The sequence below is a fragment of the Harmonia axyridis genome, chromosome 7 (assembly GCF_914767665.1).
Source record: "Harmonia axyridis chromosome 7, icHarAxyr1.1, whole genome shotgun sequence".
NCBI lineage: Eukaryota > Metazoa > Arthropoda > Insecta > Coleoptera > Coccinellidae > Harmonia > Harmonia axyridis.
Genome location: NC_059507.1, coordinates 13,750,143 through 13,777,341, shown reverse-complemented (window position 1 = coordinate 13,777,341; position 27,199 = coordinate 13,750,143). Strand labels below are relative to the sequence as shown.

At 37.1% G+C, this 27,199-nt stretch overlaps 1 protein-coding gene across 1 annotated transcript in view; it reads right to left on the bottom strand.

The window, feature by feature from the left end:
• LOC123683751 (out at first protein) overlaps window positions 1-27,199 on the bottom strand; it is a 255,380-nt gene that overhangs the window by 49,173 nt on the left and 179,008 nt on the right. The window contains exon 3 of the mRNA XM_045622624.1: window positions 10,272-10,590. Within this exon, the coding sequence (XP_045478580.1) occupies window positions 10,272-10,590 (319 nt within the window). The remainder of the gene's footprint in view (window positions 1-10,271; window positions 10,591-27,199) is intronic.

Here is a 27,199-nt window from a genome sequence, read left to right as displayed (position 1 = left end):
CGTCTTCACAATTTACCATTACAGCATTATTTTTCACTTCAAAATATTATCTTATGAGCTTTTATATTTCAGGCTTAGCATAATATTTTATCAAATGTCTAACCACTGGCCAAAAGAATGAATATTAGATAAACTGTGAAGAAGATCAAGGATACCTTGTGAAAAGGCATAAATTTCAAACCAAATTTAAAGATTATAATGAAAATGTATTTATAATCCACAATCATGTATTTTTGAGGTTTGTTTATACTTAAAGATATGAAAATCATCACCAACACAAAGGCAAAAAATGAAAGAAATGAATTGAAATAAATATATTTAGAATTTATAGTTCAACACATCAGAAAAGGTATGACTTGTGTTGAAAATTTTGAGAGCTTTTTTAAATTGCTTCATTAACGAATTTCACATGAACGTTCAAACTGTTATTTTTACAAACGAATTCAGCTTGTGACCACAAATCTACAATCAACTATTATAAAATTGATAATTCTTACGTAATTAGTCTGTAGGGACACCAATCATACAGGGTTGAAAGGGTATTGTAATTCCAATTCAATGATTTCTCCACTATTCAGACTTTAGGTAACAATTTTGATAAATTGAGAATAGAACAGAATGGCGAATGCGCCGGTAGGCTTCATTCAGACTGTAGGTGTAACAATGCTTCCTGGTTCTTCACTCTTATGATCAGCCGTGTAAAGTTGCTATTTTTGGTTCTGTAACACTATCATCTGCCCAGCAGAACCGCCACCAAGACCGATATACCGGACATTTTGCCGGGGCACCAAATTATATGGGAGCAAAGTAAAACAAGATATCCTTTTTGACAAAAATGTTTTCTTAGTAAAAATACGACTCTTTGTAGTTAAGAAATCGCCAAGCGCTAATTTCATTTATTTATTATAATCGAATAGGCTCCCTCAACTAGTTATGAAAACACAAATGCACCTTGAAGAACTGCGTTGTCGTTTTCATATAGAGCATCGTACTTTTGAACAATTCATGGCGTTTTTCGATTAAATAAACGAAAATTCCTTCGATAAATATGATTATAAGTTCAGAAATACGACTTCATATGTCATATAGAAATTATGAAATTGAAAAGATGCCTGAGAGGAATAACAGAAACTTTTTTGAAAAAAATTCAGATAAATTAGGCTAAGCAGTGCGGCGAAATTTTATTTTGTCGGGGCGCCAAAATGTTTGCCGGGGCATCAAAATTTTTGGCGGTGGTCCTGCCCTGAAATTCCTATCGAATCGGACCAAACTCGATAATGGTTTCTATTCATATTTCATTTTGTTTATAAGAATATTTGTGAGCATACTTTTCACCCATAAATTGTGATCTTCAAAAATTAAAATGACTAAAAATAAAAGCGAATAGCACCGACACAAGGCTATATTTGCAAAATTCTTTGTCGTAGGCCAGAAATAGAGACGATAGGGCACCAAAGAATGGCGAATAAGAGCACAATCTCCCGGTCCACTCACAATGAGGACGCTCTAGTATATTCTATTCTCAATTGACGCAACAGGTTGCTGACCCAACGCATAAACACTCGCAGAAAAGGGGCAGTCCCGTCAAGGTGACGTGGGGCAATCGATGGCGACCAATTTGAATAATCCCAAGTTTTATCGGAGGGATCATTTGAATATATGCAAATTTTTTCCGGATTTGAATAATTAACAGAATATTCCTGGCGTAGAACTGTGCAGATTAGCCGCCGGTTCGTTATGGGGCGTCGACACTTCATCACACACAATTCGGCACTCGGATATTCGCAGTAGCGGCGCTAGTCGTCAAGAATGTCGTCGAGCGCCGACGGCCTAGCGCCAGAGGGGACCTCTCAAAAAAGTTGAACAATGTTAATTTTATTTTTTGTTTATAAACTCATATAATCATTTGAATAATATGGAATTTACAATGCCTTTGAAGAATAATAATAATTTATTCCTCCTTTAGGACATCATACAAATGTATAAGAATAGTCAACAAAGAAGAAAATAACACAACATATTGAAAATATAAATAAAACACAGCTGGTAAGAGTGAGTACTGAAAAAAAGATTTAAATGATAGGATAAGCAAAGAACTCTATAACAGTCTAAAAGAAATTTTCAATCAACATTGATTTTACTTCTTTCTTATATTGTTTTTCACCAATTCTCTCAAAATGTTTAGGCAAGTGATTATATTGTTCAATTCCTGTGAAGGTAGGTGACGACTCATACTTTTTAGTATTATGCTTGGAAGTACCTACACAAGATATCCTCATGCCTCGTATTGCAGCTATGAAAATCTGTACATGTGTTAAGTTTTTCAAATTTTGGTGAACATAAATTAGATAATTTAACATGTATGTATAGTAGGAAATGTTAATATTTTATTTTCCTTGAATATAGGGCGACATGAGTCTCGACGTCTCAGGTTGAAATATGCTCGATCTAACATAAAATTTAACATACTACATAGGCGTACAACTTTACTTCCGCCGTTTTTATCCTAAATTCGAGGCTTCATGGTAAAGAACTGGTTATACATTCATCATTTAAAGTATTGTCCATCGCTGGCCACTACTTTCTCCCATCTTTCGGACAGCGTACGAATCCCGCGATGAAAAAACTGGTCCTCTTTTGAAGCGATCCACGAATCGATCCAATTTTTTATTTCTTCATTAGACCGAAAGTGCTGTTCAGCCAGGCCTTATGCCATTGATCCAAACAAGGAATAGTCCAAGGGAGCAACTCCTGGAAGATATGGCTGGTGGGTTAAGACTTTCCACTTCAACATTTCCAAGTATGTCTTGACCACTTTCGCAACATTAGGTCGATCATTGTGATAGCGTAAAATCACTTTATCATATCTCTCGTTGTATTGGGGCCGTTTGTCTTTCAATGATCGGCCCAAACGCATTAATTGCGTTTGATAGCGATCGCTTATGATTTATTCAGTCGGTTTTAAAAACTCATAATACACTATGCCGAGCTGGTCCAACCAAACACTGTGTATGACCTTCGAACCGTGAATATTCGGTTTGGCCGTCGACGTGGAAGCATTGCCGGGATATCCTCATGATTTTCTGCGCTTAGGATTACCGTAATGAACCCATTTTTCGTCTCCAGTCACAATGTGATGCAAAAATCCCTTTCGCCTTTACCTTGTAAGCAGTTGTTCACAAGCGAACAAACGCCGTTCAACATCTGTCGGCTTCAACTCGTACGGCACCCAATTTCCTTGTTTCTGAATCATTCCCATGACTTTCAGGCGTTTTGAAATGGCTTGTTGCATCACTCCCAATGATCCTGCCAATTCTTGATGCGTTTGACACAAGTCTTGATCAAGTAAAGCCTCCAAGTCTGCATATTCGAAAACCTTCTCTTTTCCACCGCCATGCAGGTCTTCGACGTCAAAATCACCGTTCTTCAAGTGTTGAAAACAATCTCGACACGTTCATTCGCTAATAGCGGCCTCACTATAGGTATTTGAGAGCATTCGATGAGCCTCAGCCGCAGTTTTCTTCATATTGAAGCTGAAAATTAAAACCTTCCGCAAATTACGAGAATTTGGCTCGTAAGCTGACACGTTCAATCGAGAATAACTTTATGATGCAGACACAAATCGACTAATATTTCAATGGCGTTATGTTTACAAATACCTAAGCTTATTGTATGAAATCTACGATCTATTTATTTCGACTATCACTTACCGCTACAGCCATCTATTGCAAAACGAAGGAAGCAAGCAAAGTTGTACACCTAATATTTATCGTCTATCATGTACTTTTGGCCTAGCGCCGCCACTGGATATTCGTTAAGGTCGCGGTGGGAAGTACCGGATCTATTCCTTTCGCCTCCCCCGCAGGCCGGAAGAGGAAGTCTCACATGCATAATTTAGCACACCTGACGACCGCGAATAAGAGTGCTAGGTCACGTGGGGAGGTTGGAGAGGTATGAGGGATTTTGAGGGAATTCATCGCTTTCGATTTCGTTTCGGCTGTATTGGAAGGTTTGTTTCGGATGAACTCGCGCAAGTTTCGGATTTATTATTGTCGATAAGAACCGTTGGAATGGTTCGATTTCTGAAATGTTTCAAGTTTGAGTTATATAATAATTGACACTATAGTTTGTAAACTTTGAGCTGTAGTAATTGGAATTCCATTATTTTTTTTTCCATTAGATAGCTATAGTTATCTGTATCTCGCGTTGTATGAGTCTCATCGGGTTCCATTAAATGGCGTTGGAAAGATGAGATTTCGTAATACAAAAACTTTTCTGACAGATTTGTGGTTAGTTGACTCAATTTAGTTTGAGCGTGCGTCAAAGATGGACACTGGCAAAGAGAAAATACGCTATATTTTACAGCTTTTTTTCGATGAAGGCGAAAATGCAAGCCAGGCGGCTGAAAAAGTAAAAAGTGTTTATCGTCCTGGTAATGTACCTGCCCATCACGCTCAATTTCGATTGCAATACGCACTGGAAGTCCAATTGTCGAAAATGTCGATAAAATCATACACATTTTCGAGTCCGACCATTATGTAAGCACTGTTTTTATGTCCCAAGAGCTAAAGATTGCACCAAAAACCGTTTTGAACCAATCTGGTCTAAAGAAGAAGCTCAATGTATGGGTACCACACGTGTAAACGCAAAAAAACCTCATGGACCGTATTTTCATCTGCGAATCACTGCTGAATCGTAACAAAATCTACCCATTTTTGAGGCGGTTGGTACTTGATGACGAAAAGTGGACCTCTTACGACAACGTCAAGCGAAAACGGTCGTGGTCGAAACGCGGTGAGCCGGCGGAAACGGCTAAGCTAGGTTTGACGGCCAGGAAGGTTTTGCTGTGTGTTTGGCAGGGAATTATCTACTATGAGCTGCTCCACTATGGCACCACTGTTAACTCAGAATTGTATTGTCCGGGAGCTTGATTGGGAGGTTCTTATGCATTCACCTTATAGTCCGGACCATGCATCAAGCGATTAACATCTGTTCCTGTCCATGGCAAACAATGTTGCTGGTGAAAAATTCACTTTAACAGATGCTTGCGGATATCGACTGACTCAACTTTTTGACAATTAAGACGCTTCTAAGAGATAGGCATAATGATATTACCTTCAAAATGGCAACAAGTTATCGAACGAAACGGTGCATAGTTGACCTAAATCGAATCATTCTTACTATGCTAAATGATGCCTTGTTTTATGAAGGAAGTGAGGATCTACCGAAGACCATTTTTCCAGAACCATCGTCTCATAATGGTGATAAAGATTGTTCCAAAAAACCAATCCTACTAATCCATTGCAATCACGTTCAGCTAATCAGCTGTTCCCGTCCCATCCGAAGGTGCACATCCACATAAAACTAACACCTCCTGCTTCCCATGAAAATAAAATTCCGCAGCATCCATAATCCTCCCGTGCACCGTAACCTGGCTTTACGGCGCACTTCCCCTCAGCCACCACTGCTCAAAAATAAATAAAACCGGAACAACACACTTCCGAGCCGTCGGACTCTTAGGACTATCGATTTTCATTCTGGGGGTTCCGAAATAACCCTTTTTCGTTCAGACTCGATCTTATCACGTATCGGTGTAATATTCAGGGTCCCAGCTGTGAAAATTACCCAAGATTGCAGAAAAAACCATTTGGAACCATTTACTTAAGGCTGGTCTCAGGAAGAAGCTTGATGTATGGATACCACACGAGTTAACGGAAACTCATTGCTAAATTGCGACAAAATCGACCCATTTTCGAAGCGCTTGGTGACTAGTGATGAAAAGTAGATCTCTTACGACAACGTCAAGCGAAAACGGTCGTGGTCAAAACGTGGTGACCAAGCTAGGATTGAGGACCAGGAAGGTTTCACTGTGTGTTTGGTGGAATTGGCAGAGAATTATCTACTATGAGCTGCTCTCCTATGGCTCAACTGTTAACTGAGAACTGTACTGATAAAAATTGGACCGTCTGAAGGAAGCAATCGCCCAGAGGCTGGTCTCAGGAAGAAGCTTGATGTATGGATACCACACGAGTTAACGGAAACTCATTGCTAAATTGCGACAAAATCGACCCATTTTCGAAGCGCTTGGTGACAAGTGATGAAAAGTAGATCTCTTACGACAACGTCAAGCGAAAACGGTCGTGGTCAAAACGTGGTGACCAAGCTAGGATTGAGGACCAGGAAGGTTTCACTGTGTGTTTGGTGGAATTGGCAGGGAATTATCTACTATAAGCTGCTCTCCTATGGCTCAACTGTTAACTGAGAACTGTACTGATAAAAATTGGACCGTCTGAAGGAAGCAATCGCCCAGAGGCGGCCAGATTTGGCCGATAGGAGAGAAATTGTGTTCCATCAGGACAACACCAGGTCCCACACATTTATAGTGACTCGCCAGAAGCTTCTATAGCTTAGTCGGGAGGTCCTTACGCATCCTTCTTTGACTCCGGATCTGGCACCAAGTGATTACCATCTGTTCCTGTCCATGGCGAACAATCTTGCTGGTGAAAGATTCACTTCAACAGAGGCTTGTGAGAATCGACTCTGTTAACTGTTAGCTCGGAACTGTACTGTTAATATCAAACTTGGCCTAACCATCGTCAGTGACGTACCTGCTTAATAAGGGTAATAAAGATTATCCCAAAAACCAATCCTACTAATCCATTGTATTCACGTTCAGCTAATCAGCTAATCAGCTGTTCCCGTCCCATCCAAAGGTGCACATCCACATAAAACTAACACCTCCTGCTTCCCATGAAAATAAAATTCCGCAGCATCCATAATCCTCCCGTGCACCGTAACCTGGCTTTACGGCGCACTTCCCCTCAGCCACCACTGCTCAAAAATAAATAAAACCGGAACAACACACTTCCGAGCCGTCGGACTCTTAGGACTATCGATTTTCATTCTGGGGGTACCGAAATAACCCTTTTTCGTTCAGACTCGATCTTATCACGTATCGGTGTAATATTCAGGGTCCCGGCTGTGAGAATTGGGTTTATTGAAATGTCCAATGGGGTACTATTTTTGCCGAATGGTTATAGTTTCCGGAAACGTTCGTTTCTATTCAAGGACGGAGGTGGAAGGACTGTTCAATGTAGTGAAAGTATACGATTGCTTTGGGTTATTATTTCCCTCCACGACTGCTGTGGAATATAGAGATGAGATTATAAATTCGAGTTTGACTAATAGTACATTATAAACCTCAGAGTAATAAACATAGATAGAGGAGCATATGCCAATTTCAGAAACAAATTTTGTCCCCAATATGAACTTTCAAATTTGACATGAAGAGAGCGGACTCAATATATATCAGTAATACGATATTTAACTCAATTCGCGAGTTTCTCCACAAAGAACACACTTCTTATGTCCCATAGTGAATCAACGTGTGGGTTGTGGTCCTTATACTGTGACTAAAGTAGTTCACGGCCAAGGACAATTAAGGAAAATAAAAGAACGGGATAAAAACACTTATTCAATTTATTTCCAACCCACTAAAAGAGTTTGAAGAAGATGATAATTTGTCTAATCGATTCTTAGGGTCGCTGGTCACTTGGGTCGTTGCAGGTACTTTTTCGTCGGTTTCGGGAAAAGATGTGAAAATCTTTAATCTTCTTGTTGTCGGTGCAAGTGTTGAACATATGTTGTAGTTGTAGACTGGTCTGAACTCAATTGAATTATTCGCCCTGAAATGCCGAGTTTTATGGGCATTCAGGCTGTTTTCAATTCGACCGTTAACAAAGCCTTTCTACGGATCCCTTAGGGGTATGGCTTTGATAATCCTAAGTTTGTACATCGAATTTTTCAGTTCTCGGACTTACAATATTTTCGAAGGAATCGATAGATTACCTACAAACGTTTCATATTTACTCAAGATATATCGGAATAAATACCTAAATATATCAGAAATTCAGAAAACAAACTTCAAGCGCGCCAAACGACGTGAAACAACCGATGACACTAGGAGACAAATAGTTGCCAAACCTTGGATATCAGTAGATAGATACAGAAAATAATAAATATACTGCTCATTATAAATTCGACAATTAGAAAAAATATCGGATTCCAAATATTCAGATTTGCTTATTTAATTGAGAATCACTCAAATAATTATATTTCATTCAATATTATATACATTCATAATATAGTAAAATTGTAAATTTGAAAATATATCACAATCCGACAACGTAATCTAAGGCTGGTTTTAGAGTCACGCTGACCGTCGGCGCTGACAGGCCAATATGTATGATTACTTACGAAGCGTTTTAGAATAACGCTGACGGCTCAGCGCTGAGGAATCGAGCGCTTACGCGCCACGCGTCAGCGCCGCTGACCAGGCCACGCTGACGCGCTACCGAGCTCAGGGAGCGTTACTGTGTTACGTAAAACGTACGCGCTGACGGAGACAGTCAACGCAACAATGAATCGCGATATTGATACTGGTTTTTTGATTGAAGTTGTGGTTGGGCATGACTGTACCTCACGACGTTCAGCGTGACTCTGAAACGAGTTTCTAGTTGCTACGCGCGTAGGCTTCGGCGCTGACGGTCAGCGTGACTCTAAAACCAGCCTAACCATGTTGTGGACATGTAAAAATTGCGTGTACTCTATCTATGTTACTATTACTTAATGCAAAATACCTAGCTATGTAGCTATGGCACTCAGAACAATGACTCTGCTCTCGATATCTCGAAAACTAAGACACTTTTACTAAAATCAATTTTGGATATTCTGGACCTAAGCTATCAAAATGCGCCGGGTTGGCGTCATTTTTCGGGACACCCAGTATACATACATAAACTTTTGCTGGCTGAACTGAATTATAACGATTTTTTGGAGCCAAATAAATCCCATACATCCCAATCTCCAAAAGAACAAAACTATAAGACTCCATAAAAACCGGAAAGAACGAAAAGCCGAATGAATCACAAATGAATATCCGAGGACATCCGAGCCGTATAACAAAGAGCCGAGGAATGATCCGTTATTAGCCCTGCAAAAAAAACAAGCAACAAAGGGATCTGTATTTTATACAGTCCACATAAAATATTGCGTTTTCACTCTCTTCGCGAGGATAAATAAAGGAAAGTTTTAAGTGCCCCAGTGCCGCCTGTCTGACGAAAGTTTTCCTGCATTTTCGGACTTGGAAAAATCGTAATTCATTCAATTTCCCCAGATCCGTGGTTTTCCTTGATGATTACGAAAGTTACTACTGCCGAGTTTTGTTATTCGCCACGTAGGGAGCGGAGTTACCTTCGAAATGACATTATGGAGGGACGTAAGGTGATTACAATTCTCAGACGAGTTCTGAGTTTGCAACGATGTCGGTTCTTCGTCTGTGGTAACCTCTCTGTTGGTGTTAACTAATGGTGCATAATTATAACTTTTCTTAGTTATCGAAGCCCCCACTGAGACATCTTCAGGTGATCTTGGTTTGGATTTAACTGTACATTATGACGAACTGCAAAATATTCAGGGAAAGAGCGCTCACAAAGAATTAAAATAATAATACTATAAAAAATATTATCTCAACTTTATTAAATAAAAAGGAAAAAAACGAATAGAGTAGGCATTAGGCCAAATACGTCATTCGAGTAGAATCCATTAATCGATTCATCGCCATGTACTTCAGAATATAACTTAATACCAAATGAGGGATGTATATACGGTATCCACAATGATTGCTTACTTGATGACACCACCTGAGGTATATACGCTGGGTTCATAACTTTGGGGTGAACCTCAGGGCTTTTCCATGGATATTAATTGGAGTTTGGAATATTACCCTTGATCCGTTCGTGTTGTGGCTGCGATTTAGTTAAATCGACGGCCTAAGATCACAAACATCAACACAGAGATTGATACGAGGATGAGATTCGACATGGCATATACCTATTACAAGATGGAGCACGAATACGCGATACGAACGTCAGAAGAAACTATTTGTTTACTGAAAAACCAAATATGTAAGAGAAATAAGTCCATTCAATTTTCAATTAAAATATTTTTGAAAAACAAAAATAATATAGGCTTTTATATGAAAAGAATTATGCAACAAAAATAAACAAGCCTTCATTTATTTTTTCAAAAATTTGCGAGACGAACGAATCATCAACAACAGTGAAGGTAAAATTTGTTAACTCAAAAGGCCTGAAATCCAAAAACACCAAAGAATCGGAAGCAGGAGCTTCTTAGCGTTGGTTCATTCATTCGTTGATTTTTTCCTTGGAAACCACCAAATTGGCACATCTGAATTAAATGTCACCACTCACCTTGATTGATGGACCAAACAGTCAAATCTTCATGTCTGACGTAAGTTGCTTCTTTTGCCTCTGCACACAGGTCTGCTACATGAGGCGAAAACACTCCAGAATGCTGAAGGATAACGTTATAGTCCATCGTGTAATTGTCTCTAGCTAGATCTTGCTCAGGCAGTCTGATAGCACTGGGGTTCTTTTGACGTAGTTTGGACATTGCATCTGAGGAGATGAAGGAGTCTTTGGGAAAATGGAAAATGAAGCAGACCACTTGGTATTGAGACTGACCACGTTCTTCTTCACCGAGTATTAGAGCTTTGATCACTTGGACTTCCTGAAAGGGAAAATTGTATCAATAATATCTGCATTTCATGTCATCTCTTGGCATTTGGCCAGTAATATACATGGTAGGAAGTACGACATTACTAAAAATGGAAAATATATGGTTAAAAACGCATTTATATTGTTGAAATCCACTACAAAAATGACGTAACTTGTGATTTAACACTTTTAGACTTTCTTCTTTGAGAGCACACGAAGGATAAGGTCTATGTCAAAGCTCCACAATCGATCCAACAAGACCTTAGAGATGAAATTCTTTATGTTATCGAGGACATACAGCCGCAAATGTGCGTCATGGTCATAGAAAATTCCATGAAAAGGGTTTGGTGTCGCAACTCTAGTCAAGGCAGCCGTTTTTTATACCTTGCTCTTAACAATAAAATAAAAATTCCTTGGTTTCTCTCGAAATAAACTCGTTTCTTCTGTATCAAAATGAAACCTCTCATTGGAGAACCCTTTTTGAAGTAACATCCACCTGAGAATAACTTTCTTGTACTGCCAACTCAGTGATTTGCTTGTTACAACATAACCAAAAAATTAGTAAACATTGTTGCAAAGTCAGGAGCTTTTGAGCGCTTGTTTATTCATGAGCAATATCACCCTTGGAGACCACATAATTGTATATGCGGTCTCCAAGGGCGCCATTATCTCATGAGTGAATTCACGTTTGTGCTTTTCTCATTTGATTCCTCAATATCATTCACCAATTTTGATGATTGGCAAGATCGAAAAGAAAAAAGAAACTTGCAAGTTTAAATTTATTATTTTATTGTCCCAAAAGAGAGATAAATGACTTTAAGTAAAACTATCACGTAATTATATGTTTATATATATTCACAGATCAGGAAATTTTGGATCCTAACTTTTCGCCAATTCTTTTTTCATTTTTTATTCAAGAAGCCACTTTTTCAAGCATCTGAGATGAAAGCGAATGATAGACTGAAGAGTCAATTTGACAATTTTTTATGACTTCCAATGATTTCGAACTTTTTCGCCATTCCTGAAATATTGCACTGACAATTGAACAATTGAAGATTTGAAACTGAGATCAGAGAATAAATTGAAGTTATATCATCTTATTGAGTAACTTGAGAGTAACTCGAGATGAACTTCACATCATCCATACCTGAAAGAATAGGTACCCTGCAAAGAATCACCACTATAAAATTCCTTCTATTATGTATGTGCAACGCTTGAAAACTCCCCTATTTGAATTTTAAAATCCAAAGCATCTACTGAATGAAATATAATATTAGGTTAACAGCAAAAATCTCCAGGAGCGTAGATGTGGAGGAACCCTCTATGGAATTTCGTTTTATCGATGCTTCAACGGTTCCCGAAATTGCATAATAATGCGGCAGTAGAGACTGGGCGAGAATCCCTGTTATAACCTGACTCCAGCGGTGCTTCAACACACGGAAGGAATATAGGAATCTAGCGATCCATTGACGTCGAAGAAATGCTTCCTCCATTTTTTATGTTCGATTCATATAGGACTTACGAGTCGGCCTTCTCTCGAAATGCGAAAAATTATGTTTCTTTTATGAAGGCTTTTCTTGTCCGCTGATCCGATTTCGGGTTTTTATGTTGGCGAGCTTGTGTATTGAACAATATTGTAGTTTCCTATAGGAAATATCCAACTACGAACATTTATTATATGTATGTACATAATGCTTAGAAATTGAGATGGATACTCCTGTCCTCCAATATTCTATAATATGTCTACATGTCTACATCATATTGCAATTCGCGAATCTTTTTACAAATATTTTTTTATCGTTTAGATATGTATTATAACTTCAAAACTAATGCCAATAAATAATAAATGATAACGCCAATGGATTCAACAAAAAAAGTGCCTGTAGGTTGTTTTTGTATCATGATGATATCACCAATTATGAAAACTTTTCATTTCATGCCATTTTCTGATTTTTTTATAGCTTGAAAACAGTTGGATTTTTGAGGATGCGGTCTTCACCAAATTAATTCTCTCAAAATCTAGCTCGAAAATTGCCATTACATTTTTCTAGCTCGAAGGGGTTCTGAGATCCCCTTACTAGACAACGATACACTCGTAACATGTTTCACTTTTGAAGGTGACTTAGCTGATGAATAAAATAGAATTCATAAGAAAAAAATGTGTTCTTACTGGTCAGGCTCAGGCTGAACTTCGGAAAACTCTTCGTCAAAAAGTCCTTCATATGGTATACCGATGGATCAAAATCAGAAAGAGGCACAGGTATTGAGGTATATGGACCTAAAACGAGGATCTCCAGATCCTTTGGAAGTGAGCCCTCTATCCGAGACACTAGCTGTCTATACTTGTGCTCAAGAGTGTCTCAAAAGAAACGTATTTACATCAGCACGGACAGCCAGGCCATGCTGAGATCTCTGGAATCATAAAGCCAAGGGGTCTCTACTAATATGGGAGTGCCTTAAAACAATGAAGCAACTAGCCAGAGGCAATGAAGTACCTATACTATGAGTACTGGTACATTTTGGTATTGAAGGAAACTAAAAAGAAAGCCGATGAACTTGCAAAAATGGCATCAAGGTGTGGGCTTGGAAAAGACCAAAATAAGGCTGCGGTCCAACACTGGTAGTGGGACAATAGAAAAACCCTTTGGAGAAACACTCCGGATCTTGCTCAGGCAAAGAAATTTGTGGTGCTTTCATCGACCTATACCAGGAAGCTTCTGAAGCTACCACGAGCTAAGCTCCGGGAATGGTGGGACTGCTGACAGGACACTCTCGGTGCAAATACCTTTTGTACCGCATGGGTAAGTCATTAGATGAGATCTGCAGGCTCTGTGGAAAGGAAGCAGAAACAATCGAATGTGCAAATGCCCGGAGCTGGCTGGCCTAAGAACCACTCATATGGGAAAGTCAGTTCTGGATACTTACGAAGTAATAGCCAAGGCTCCTAAGGATGTCGTCGGTTTCGTTAACCGTACCGACGTTCTTCCTGGATTTGTATGAATAGGTAGGGTTAAGAACAGAAGATCAAATTGGTTGCAGTTCCCGGAAGACTAACAGAGCTGCAACGATTCTATTCACTGAATCATATAATACGTCTGGGGGTTACCGATACCGAAATAAATGACATTTAGGTTCTTTCGAAAAATATAAATGTATCTAATGATGTAAGTATCTTGGATATCTTGGAATCATTTGAATTTGCGGAATCAATTGTGTCAACCAAACGGAAGCCCAAATTTCTAACATGACAACGTCTTTTTAATCAGCTTGTGTTAGTCTGCATAATTTTTTAGGGTAAAAAATTCCATTTTTGCGTCACGATTATCGAGACCGAAAAACAGACATAAACAGACATCGTGAATCAATCCGTAATCTCAACCCAACCCAGTTCACGATAAAAATCTCAATCTCAATTCCATCCACGCGGGATATCCAATGCCTACAAAACAGAGGATCTCATCTTGTAGTGCATAAATTTTCCAATTTCGCATCGAATTTTATCTGTTCGGCGCTTCGTCTCACTTTGTAACGCGAAACCTGTGAATAAAGGAAACCTGATATACCTCTGCAAACACTCCCGTCTTTACTTTGGGCAGAACTACTACCAGGAAGCGGGACCACCATGCAGCAGGGTTTATTCAGATCACTCTCTGTTCGGTGGCGATAGGCCTTGATGTGCGTAGCTGAAGAGTATATGCTTTCACATGGTAAACATCATCTTAAATTCCTGAGCCCTAGTTCGAAAAAGCCCTGCTAGAGGGTCTCGGGTTGCTATTCAGCGTAATTTGAATAGGTATATGTGAGGCGGGACGTAATGAGAGAGAAACATTTAATTTCACTTGTGTAAATATCCCCTTTTATGCGATCCGGTTAGTTGTGAAAACATTTCGAGAGACTGTTCTGATTCCAGGATTCAAGAGGAATATAACCCGGGATTGCATCCGTGTTTGATTTCGAAACGGGAAACAAAACTCGATTGGAATGCTACGTTGAATAACTGGAGCTCCCGCTATGAAGTGGTACTATATAATTAGGCTATTCGAAATTTTTATGATCATACAACTCATGTTCTGATGAACCAATAGAATCCGTATATTACCGTAGTTACGGCGTATTGATAAGTGAATATACTACTTGACGATGCATATAGGTCAATTTTAACCATCTACGCGGCCAAAATTGGATTTTAAAAACTAACGATAATCATTTAAAACAAATTATCGTCGATTAGAAAACATTCCAGGTACATCCTGAGCGCGCACAGATAGTTGGAACTTGACCAATCAACCAGTGCGCTCTTCTTCGAGATCACACAGTTTGAAACAACAACAAATTTGAACATAAATATTTCTTTACCGGTGTCAGTCTTTGGAGTGATGGATTTCGATAATCCTGGTAATATTCTTCATTTCTAATATAATTTACAGCCTCAATGCAAAATTAGTATATTCACGTAGTATATAACAAAGAGTGTTTTCTTAAACAAATTTTGAAGAAATTTTAAGCTTCAAAATTTGTTGCTTGTCCTCCGTTAAATCCCGTGATTATTCTTCTTTTATCATGGAGTACCATCCTTTCCTTAGTAAATGTCACAAAAATTTCCTGCAGAAATTTGCAGATGATAAAAATAGGGCGATTTTTAACGACATAGTTTTTTTCAACAAAAATTTTAATTTTTTTATTATTTCGCTAATCATTGTTTTTCGTTATTTCAGAAACTGCCGGAACTTCAAGTGTGAAAACTGTTACCCGGACTTACCTTTATGGAATAATGAAATACCAAAATTTACCAAATTTTGAAGCAAAACTCGATTATCTGGAAAATCACTTACTATCGAACTATGGCACTAGTGATGATAATTAAAAAACAATTAAACCACGATTTTAATACATGGAGAAACTACCATTGAAAAAGCTTTGCTACCAATAGGTCAATTGTTGGAGGAGGCTGCAGAAGCGCGTAATAAACATTTCCGCGTATATCTTGAGAATTTCGCTAGAAAGATTTCTAGAGAACAATACAACCTTGATGTATATCACAGAATACTATTGAATTCGGATCCATTGATAAGCAGTCTGAGGCCAAAAAAATTCAATATCAAAAAGTTTTTGTCCTGAAACAATAGAAATGCTATTGCCGGCAGATTCCAACTCGAACCCGATTCAGATTGCGAGGAAGATGACTCTTTAATTGAATAAAAAAAATTTTTTTACTGCAAAAAGATATGTATTTTTCATGTTATTTTGCGGAGAAATTGTTTCACTCAACGTGAAAATGAAATAAATCCAACATTTGTTTTGAATATCACGGATATATGCAGGGCCCCCGCAAGGGACATCAACGCCCGCGTGCGGAACATATTTTGGCGCCCCTCGAAGGGGGGAGGTGGAGAAAAGTACTACTGTATAATCGGAAATTTTTTTTTTGAAGTTTTGTTGAGAATTTAGTATAGAATGGTTGAAAATCTATCAGCAACCTTCATTGCCTTAAGAACTTTATGGTGTTATTTGTAACATAATACATTTCAAATGTGTTTCAAAACTTAAGCTGTATTCTCCTATAAATTATTCATAAAGGCATAAACATTTAATTAGGATCAATCCAGAAATTGAATGGATGTTTTTCTAGATTTGGCTGCTGTAAATTCTTTTATATTATCAATCAATCAATTTTATCGAGTATCTCTTGCTCTATATCTTAGATTGCCAATCCAGAAAATCTTTCTTGAGACATGGTAGACTTCAAATAGTTTTTAAAAATTTTTAATTCAGTGAATGATCTCTCACCAGAAGCAACAGACGCAGGACACAGGTAAAGTGAGAAGGATTCTTGAGGCAATACTAAGATTCGGTAGAGAAGAAGTTAGATTATTCTCAAAAATATATTGTAGAATTTCAAGAGGATTTTCGCTTCAGATAATGAAAACAATCTTAGGGCTTTTATCTCGTTGAATAAATCATTTTCTTTCATTTCAGTCTCTTTTTTTCCTGTCATCAGTTAGCTTTTGTTGAAGAGCATGACAGCATTTCAATAGATATTTGTCATTTAATTTAAGAATATCACAAATAAAACAAAAAACGTTAACGTTATCTACTATTTAAGGAACTTAGTGTTTGATCTATTATTTTCTAAAAGAAATTTATTTTAAAAGCGATTTTTGGATCTTCCGTCTGTTCATAATCGAACAATTTTGGTTTATACTTTCGTCTTACAGTATGTAATGGAGAAAAATCTTGATCTATCTCAAGAACAGCCGCTAGTTTTCCAGCTCCCGCAAGTTTTTCCTCGAGAACATTATCATCCCTATAATTTTTGAAATGATCAACTAAATTCTTCAAATGGTTTTGGCACACTTTAATGTCAATCGCTACACTTTGCATCATGTTGCTTACAATATTAATCAATATTAATCATCATAAGAAATTATGATACTTCAAATAAATTTAAAAGAATGAATATTTAATAAAAGAGAACTTGCTTTATGTCTAGTTTTTATGTTGAAAGTATCATTTTCTGCTATTTCTAAAAGGCTATCACATATTTGAATAAAATGAAACTTTAGCATCGATTCTACTTGACCATCTAGTATCACTTAGGGGTTTTAGACGTAACTGAGGATCATGCTTCTTTATAACATTCCAATCTCTTTGTGGATGAAGAGAAATATACAGGGTGTTTCCTAAACATGCGGCAAAAATTCAGGGGGTTGTTCCTTGGACTATTTTAAGCATGTTTTGTCCTTGGATGATTTTTGAAAAACCTCTTTGTTTCGAAGATACAGGGCGAACAACATTTTTCATATTTTTAAAATTAATAATAGTTTAAATAAAAATGCGTACCGCACTGTGTTTACTAAGTAGGTACAATTTATTTTTAAATTTGTTTAACAACATTCCAATTACTAAAAACGGCCAGTTTTTTGACTAAAAATTGATAAGTGCAGATGGTAAAGGAATACAGATTAAAGACTTGCGAAATCGGATCATTGCTGGGTGTAACTTAATAAGAAATGATCCTGGTGTTTTTGAAAGGGTTCGGCAGTCAATGAGGAGAAGATTGGATGCTTGTATGCTGGCTAGAGGTGGTCATTTTCAACAGTTTTTGTAGGTTGAGTTGAATTTTCATGTAATTTTTCATAATAAAATGTTATTATCTGAAATTTTGTTTCCCCTATATCTTCGAAACAAATAGGTTTTTCAAAAATCATCAGAGGACAAAATATTCTTAGAATAGTCCAAGGAACAACCCCCTGAATTTTTGCCGCATGTTTAGGAAACACCCTGTATATAAAGTTCTTTTACAATATCAAAAGAGTCCACTGTTTTATTTGAAACCTTAGCAGCATCATTTTCAGTTAAATTTAAGCTGTGTGCAGCACATAGCGCAAAAAATGCCCTAGGATTAGCATCGAGTATGCGTTTTTGTAAACCAATATCTGGCTATTTCATGCCGATTGCGACGTTCGGAAACTTGTATACATTGCAAGAGAGAAGTTTTGAAAAAAAAATTGATGAAAAATTTGAAAGAATTTTTTTCGAAAACCTTTGGTCCATCGGTTCTTCATGCGGTCTATAAGAGGTTTTGGCGCCCTTTTAGAGTGGCGCCCGCGTGCGGTGCACGCTTTGCACGCGCGGTTGCGGGGGCCCTGGATATATGACTCGACGTAGTTCGCGAAACACCACTCGAGCTGCGCTCTCGTATGTTTCGCGGATTACGTCTTATGAATCGGAGTATATTCGAATATTGTCTATGCTCTTTTGATATTATAACTGAATATTTAATATTATTTATAATTTAACTTAAGTATTTACTCGTCCTTCAGTTCAATCACTGTATTATAGAGTTAATTTTTCATCTTTATTTTTTTTATACAACCGAAAACCTAGTCTTCGACATTGCTCAAACTAAAGATGTCATAGAGACCTTCATTCTTAATTTTCTAAGAATCTCATGACACCAAAATGATATTGAAACACTGCGTATACCCCGTCTTAGCTCTCTGGAATTGTCTATGATCTTGTGATATTATAATACCAATAGACAATATATTTCGATTATAGGAACCTCTTCACTTGACGTAGTTCGCGAAACACCACTCGAGCTGCGCTCTCGTATGTTTCGCGGATTACGTCTCGTGAATCGGTGTATAATCGAATATTGTCTATGCTCTTGTGATATTATCACTGAATATTTAATATTATTTTTAATTTTAACTTTAGTATTTACTTCAACCTTCAGTTCAATCACTGTATTATTAAGTTAATTTTTCATATTTAATTTTTTTATACAACCAAAAACCTACAGTCTTCGACATTGCTCAAGCTAAAGATGTCATAGAGACCTTCATTAGCAATTTTCTAAAAATCTCATGACACCAAAACGATATTGAAACACTGCGTATACCCCATCCTAGCTTTCTGGAATTTTCTCCAACATTACAGAAGATTTTGCCGTAATAACGATAAATCCTGGACTCGGGTGGACAAGAATGACCACAAATGAATAACAATGCCAGGAGAACCCTACCGTTCCTTTGTGTGTATTAATTCCAAGTAGCGTCACGGGAAGATTTTTCATAGGACCCAGGATAGCCCGAGTCTGCAGCCGGGCTTGTAAAGCTTTTCGGGACGTTCTCAGACAATGACGCAATCGATGGGGATACGGTAGCATAAAAGAATCCACTCCGCTTCCCTGACGGTGATTAGGAACAATGGAATAGATGAAATTCGATGCGATGAATGAGAGGTCGATGGTTCATCATCTATCGTCGTTTTTGAAATCCGGATCTTTCTTCGAAAGATAGGAGGTTTATGAAAAGGCTTACTTATCGCGCTCGTCCTGGGCGACTCACAATTCGGCACAATCGTAGTGTACTGGGTTAAATTTTGATAGGAACGATCTGGAGAATTGAAGTTTTTAGGCTAGTGTAACGTTACAATTGCCCATGAGACTCTAAGACTGATTTCTAGGCTTGTTTGGCTTATTTGGCAACAAAACTCCTACCAGGTATTTACAAATTTAATTAAATTAAAAAATATAAAAAGATCGATCCGTTTCACTCTGAACAAAATAATATTGAAATAAAAACTTAACTTGAATCAGTTTTCAATGAATTACTGTGCTCTTAGGATGGAACCTCTTCTGTAGATTATTTTCATTCTTCCAAACCTATAATACGTTTCCACAAGATGAATGACTCTAAAAAAAACTACTGTTTTAAAATTCGTCCTGGTGAGATTATCATACAATTCACGCCGATAAATTAAATTCTAAATCTTAAATTGAACTAACTCGTAATGGCTGAAATCTAAAACAAGGTACGTATCTTTCCTGAAGTCTCGATAATTATTGAAAATCTTTCAGGAAATTCTCTCTGTTTCTTTCTCTAGATACGCGCATCCGTTGGCGCTTCATCGCGACCAACCACACACGACGAATCGAAAACCGCGTCTTTGAAAATTCCAGTAGCGTAACATGAATTGAAGCGTGCAAAATCGTTGCACTAGGTTTGAAGTTGGAACATGCCAATTGTATACGAATGAAATAAATCAGGCCAGCGGATCCGTATTTCAAGTTTGAAATTATTACTTTATATCTACATACATCCAAATGTTAACCCCATCCGTTCTGTGATCATAGAAATATTATGATTATTGGATTTTTGTACACCTAAATATTATCTGAGTGAAATCATACTCAATATATTATTCAGATATAGTTTTAAATTCGGCATCTGAATGTGATTCAGAAATCGAAGTATTCCAACCGACTGAAACAATCACAGGCGATCGTTATCGAACGCAATTGATGTGTTTGAGCCGTGCATTGAAAGACAAACGGCCACAATACAACGAGAGACATTATAAAATGATTTTACAGCAGGACAATGATCGACCCCATGTTGCAAAAGTGGTCAAAACATACTTGGAAATGGGAAGACCTACTCCAGCCGCCATATCCAATATCCTCATAACTTCCAAAAATGTTGATTTAGTTACCTATAATCTGAAAGAAACAATGTCAAAAGTTGCAGTCTGGTGTGATATGAGCGATCTCAAATTGAATACGAAAAAAACCAACGTTATGTATTTCTGCAGCACAAGATCGAACACAACTTTTCCAATGAATATCAACATCAGTGACACGGAAGTTGAAATAAGCTCAAATGTAAAGTTCTTAGGAATCACAATTGATAGGAATCTCAACTGGAGATCTCATTGTGGACAACTAATTTCTAGATTGAACTCTGTATGTTATACATTGAGGGCTGTAAGGAACCAAGTCAGCAATAATATTATCAAGACCATTTATTACGCCAACTTCCAGTCATTACTTACATATGGGATAATTTTTTGGGGCTCCAGTTCACAAGCTGAACAAGTTTTTATAACACAGAAGCTAGCAATCAGGACCATGTTCAATATGAAATTTCGAACATCTTGCAGAGGAACATTTACAAGAAACAATATTCTCACTGTACCAGGACTATATATTTACAGAAGCCTACTTTTCTTTCGAAAAAATATCAACTATTTTCAAAGATTTAAAAATCAGAATAACACAAGAAGAATGAATGAGTACTTTTTCCCAGGTCATAAATTAACGCTAACTGAAAGGAGCACGACTTATATGTGCATTACATTATATAACTTTTTACCTAAGAGTATCAGGAATTTGACAGAATATAACACGTTTCGTAAAAGAATATATGCCCTTATCACTGATTCAGAACCTTATGACTTACAAGAATTCAAGGAAGCATGCCAAAGATCTCATTAACTTTCAAATCAATATTCAAATCTGTTTGACTTATTTTCATTTTGTTGTCATGTAGATAATAATTCTGAAATAAATATTTTTGTTGTTTGTTGTTGTTGTTATTCTCCAGACGTTGCTTCCTCGGACTATCACTTGTTTCGATCAGTGGCATACGGCCTGGCTGACTAGCACTTTCAGTTTCATGAAGAAGTGAAAAATTGAATCGATAATCAGTTTTTCACAATAAAGCCTTGTTGTAGATAAAGTATCATAAAGATCTCAACGAAAAAGGTCTGGTGCAAAATATTTTATTATTCGAAGGTAATTATTGCAGAAAATGATAGTCTCCGATCACAATAATAATGTAGTTTATTATAGCATAAACAATTAATCACAGAGGCTTTAGAGCCTGTACGCGATTAATATGAAGGCTTTATTATACAAAAAAAATTTCTACGATCATGACCTGAATAGAATCAAAATACGAATGTCCGTTTCATAACTGAAATTACTCAATGGCCCTAACGATACAGCCAGAGCTCCAAAAGACCGAAAAAAGGGAATGAACGTAGAATGAAACGAGGCGTAAAAAGCTGAGATCGTTCGAGGAATGCCAAAAGTTATAAAACAATATTTTGTGCTATTTCTATTGGGATATCTGTCATGGCCGAGGTAGCAATTCCGATAAAATCCGTTTTTGCCGCATTTTTCAACGGAATTCTCTGTCGAAGAATGCCGGGTTGAGTGAAAAATGAGAAATGAAGATTACATCGATAACAATATAATTCTTTCCCCGATGGAAAAAGTAATTGGAAAAACTCGTTTCGACTCAGCGCCAGCTATTAATACTGTATCGAGAGTTCGATACGAATTACCCGCATTTGTTGTTTGTTCATTGTTGCCAACAATCAGCTAACCAAAGCGTTCGAACTTTCGAAATTCATGAGTCGAACTACGTGTTCGGGAGTATCGATAACGAATAATTATTGTTATGGGTTTGTTTTTCATTTCATCGCGATTTCTGTTATTTTTTGCATTTTGGGCCGAGAAAAAAATTAATCGATAAGGTTTGAACCACTGATGCTGAATCTGTCATAAAGTTTGATTAATCTGTTCATTCGTTCGGTCGTTAGATAGATAAATAGTCCCTTCAGATTTAACATTGATGTATGAATAAGTCGATCACAATTCACTATGCTAGACAGTCTACAACAGTTTTTTCTACAATATCGATTAATCATACAGAATAATAATACATGAATATATAGAAAAAACTAGATGTATAAAACATAATAAATATAGCAATACATATAATAATAAGATAACTGAAAACACCAAAACATCACTCAGTTTTCCTCAACACTATAATTAACTTTTTGCAAAAGGAATTTTTATTTTATTTTCGAAGGAAAAGATGGAAGACGATTACAAAGTAAAATTCCCTTGTATAAGGCTGACATTTCAAATTTTTTGAAAACGTCGAGAGCGTATCAACTTATAGAACACTTTCGAACTGAAAGTTGTAGGGAATTCAGTCTTCTACAATATTGATCATGACAACAAATAGCAGAAAACCAATAGGAAACGATATATTTGCAAAAAATTTCAGGAAAAAAAAAACATTTTGTGACCTTTGACCTCAGATACTAATAGACGCAGACACCCCTACCATATGCAGGTTTTCGGACAACTTTTAGGATGTCACAATACAAGTTGATACAAGTTGATACAAGTTTCTAGCTGGGTATATCAAATTCCGAACTACTATTAGGCCAATTGAAAAGTCCCCGGTCTGATGCACAGATGGCGGTGCCAGTATTGAATCCATATGATTTTTAGTTAGTTAGAACCTTCAAACGATACGTGTCAAAATTTAACAGCAGTACCAGCATTAGTTTGAGAGATATTGCGTTGTGAGTGTAGCTAATTTTGTAATTTGAAAAAAGATGGAAAAAAAAATTTCGTGTGCTGATAAAATATTACTTTTTAAAGAGAAAAATACAGTTGAAGCAAAATCTTGGCTTGATGGATAGTTTCCGGGGTCTGCACCAGGAAAATCAACCATCATTGATTGGTATGCTAAGTTTAAACGTGGTGGGCGCATTGGACGCCCAAAAGAGGCTGTCACCGACGAAAAAATCGAAAAAGTTCACAAAATAATTTTGAATGACCGTAAAGTGAAGTTGATCGAGATAGCAGGCATTGTGAAGATATCATCTGAACGTGAATATTATATCATTCACGGATATTTGTACATGAGAAAGCTGTGTGCCGTGAGCTCACAATCGATCAGAAGCAACAACGTGTTAATTATTCTGAGCAGTGTTTGAAGCTGTTTAAGTGCAATAAACCTGAATTTTTGCGTGGATTTGTGACAATGGATGAAACATGGATCCATCATTTCACTCCGGAGTCCAATCGACAATCAGCTAAGTACACACGATGAACCAAATCCAAAGCGAGGAAAAAAACAACACTCATCTGGCAAGGTTATAGCACAGATTACTACAGATGTTTCACTCTATGCATTTACAAAGGAAATCGTCACCGGCGTTTCGTTGACCTCGAATTCGCTCTACTCGTATTTATGAATGAGTTCGGGGTGATTCGGGGTGACCAATCAGAGAGCTAGATTGTTTCTTTCGACTAATCGCAGCGATAGTTCAATTTGAATCGTGGATTTTGCGTTCGCTTAGGTTATGTTATTGAAAATGACGGTTCTAAGAAAATACATTTTATTTTGTTCTTGCTTGATTTAAAATATTAATCGCAAATAATTCTACATTCAAATATTTCTCTCAATGTAGGATCGCTGCTCAAGCTCTCCTTGCAATCATAGTCTGCCGTAAACAGAGGAGTCATTCATCAGTAAGACGAAAAAGATTTTTTGAATCTCAGAGATACCACGCAACCCTTAGAACATTAATAAGATTCTAAGAAGCAACCAATAGACCTTTTTTTTTAGAATCATGCTAGTATTCCAAGGAATTTCATTATGATACATACTTTCAGATACAGATTCAATGTTGGAATTGCATTTTTCGATAAATGGTGATTTGTCATTAGGTTGGCATCAAAGTGGATACTGCATATTCTGTTATTTGAATATAACAGCATTGCATCTTTGTTCATTATTATGTCATCACTACAAGCCAATTTCCATTGCATCACTCGGTCCTTATAAACTGGATTAGGAATCACTCGGTCCTTATAAACTGGGATTAGGCAATCTGAAGAATCTTATGGAATTGATATCTTGCTCTATTACAATTTTTAACAGAACACTTCGTACATATTTTACCTTGACCGGCGTCCATATTTACTAATTCCAAATATATTATAAATAATAAAATATTTAGTTCCTTTGTTGTTTTAATTCAAAGAAATATATTTAATATTTTAAAAAAAAACAGGTATTTTGAATACTTTGATAAATTTAGCTTGGTATTCAATATTCAAAGAGAATAGGAGTTGAATATAAGCAGTCGGGTGAATTCAAAAATTTGAATGGGTTAATCTGATAAATCACATGCGTTTTGAACCTTTTAGAAAGAGTGGGAAGTTCGGTTATCTTTGTCATTTTTTACTACAGTAGTTCATAGTGAAATTCAAGGTCAACGAAACGCCGTGCCTAAAAACGGCAGAGTGAATTGTCTGGTTAGTCTGTGGTTATAGTATCAATATTTTGGGATGCGCAAGGTATAATATTCATCGATTATCTACAAAAGGGCCAGACCATCAACAGCGATTATTATATAGCATTATTGGATAGTTTGAAGGATGAAATCGTTAAAAAAACGGCTCCATTTGAAGAAAAAAAAGGTGCTGTTTCATCAAGACAATGCGCCGTATCACAAATCGATGAAAACAATGACAAAATTGCATAAATTGAGCTTCGAATTGCTTCTGCATCTACCGTATTCGCTAGATCTGGCCCCCACCGACTTTTTCCTGTTCTCACATCTCAAAAGAATGCTCGCTGGAAAGAAATTTGAAATTTATCGCCAATGAAGAAGTAATCTCCGAAACTGAGGCCTATTTCGAAGCGAAAGATAAACCGTACTACAAAAACGTTATCGAAAAGTTGGAAGATCGCTATAATGGCAGATTCGCTCTCGAAGGCAACTATGTCGAATGATAGTATCGAATTTTGCCAGAAAAATGTGTTTTACTATGGTAGACCGGAGACTTTTCAATTGGCCAGTTACGTTGACTGGGACTAATACATCAAGTAGCCTGAAAGGACGAAATGCCGTTCTCAAAAAAAGAAATATAAGCTTTCCATTGAAGTCCGCCTTTCCGGCTTCTCGTTATTTTCAATTTGATAGTTTCCCGTTATCGAATAAAAATAATTGCAGTTTCGGTTGGCCATCCCGAAATTCCAACTCTTCCGGAACGGAACCCGTGGACCGAGCGAAAGGCTCTGTGCGAAAATGCAAAATCGAAAACAACAACGGCGGTTTCAAGTGCGCGCCCGCTCTCTGGTCACGGCCCCCCGGCCATGCCCGAAAAGTTTTCATCGAGTCGATTATTTCCGCCAGATTAAATTTTTACGCATTGTTCTTTAATAGGTCCCCGGAGAGTTTTTGAAACTGGCGAGCCGCTCCGCCATAGTTCCGACACTCGTAACTAAACTTTAACCATCCTTCGGAACAACTGGAGCCGAAACGGAGGAACAAGGGGCCTATCCGTTTCTGTCGGCACAGGATCGTACTCGACAGTGTTTGTCAAATTCCGTTCCCGGGATCTGAACGAACACAAGTTTCATAGGATATTTCCCTCGTGTCAAAAATTCTATGTATATGGAGAACAATTGTCGAAAATTAGGTACAGCGAATATTTCCCTCCTGTCAAAAATTCTATGTATATGGAGAACAATTATCGAAAATTACAGCGAATATTTCCCTCCTGTTAAAAATTCTATGTATATGGAGAACAATTATCGAAAATTACAGCGAATATTTCCCTCCTGTCAAAAATTCTATGTATATGGAGAACAATTATCGAAAATTACAGCGAATATTTCCCTCCTGTCAAAAATTCTATGTATATGGAGAACAATTATCGAAAATTACAGCGAATATTTCCCTCCTGTTAAAAATTCTATGTATATGGAGAACAATTATCGAAAATTACAGCGAATATTTCCCTCCTGTCAAAAATTCTATGTATATGGAGAACAATTATCGAAAATTACAGCGAATATTTCCCTCCTGTCAAAAATTCTATGTATATGGAGAACAATTATCGAAAATTACAGCGAATATTTCCCTCCTGTCAAAAATTCTATGTATATGGAGAACAATTGTCGAAAATTAGGTACAGCGAATATTTCCCTCCTGTCAAAAATTCTATGTATATGGAGAACAATTATCGAAAATTACAGCGAATATTTCCCTCCTGTCAAAAATTCTATGTATATGGAGAACAATTATCGAAAATTACAGCGAATATTTCCCTCCTGTCAAAAATTCTATGTATATGGAGAACAATTATCGAAAATTACAGCGAATATTTCCCTCCTGTCAAAAATTCTATGTATATGGAGAACAATTATCGAAAATTACAGCGAATATTTCCCTCCAGTTAAAAATTCTATGTATATGGAAAACAATTATCGAAAATTACAGCGAATATTTCCCTCCTGTCGAAAATTCTATGTATATGGAGAACAATTATCGAAAATTACAGCGAATATTTCCCTCCTGTCAAAAATTCTATGTATATGGAGAACAATTATCGAAAATTACAGCGAATATTTCCCTCCTTTCAAAAATTCTATGTATATGGAGAACAATTATCGAAAATTACAGCGAATATTTCCCTCCTGTTAAAAATTCTATGTATATGGAGAACAATTATC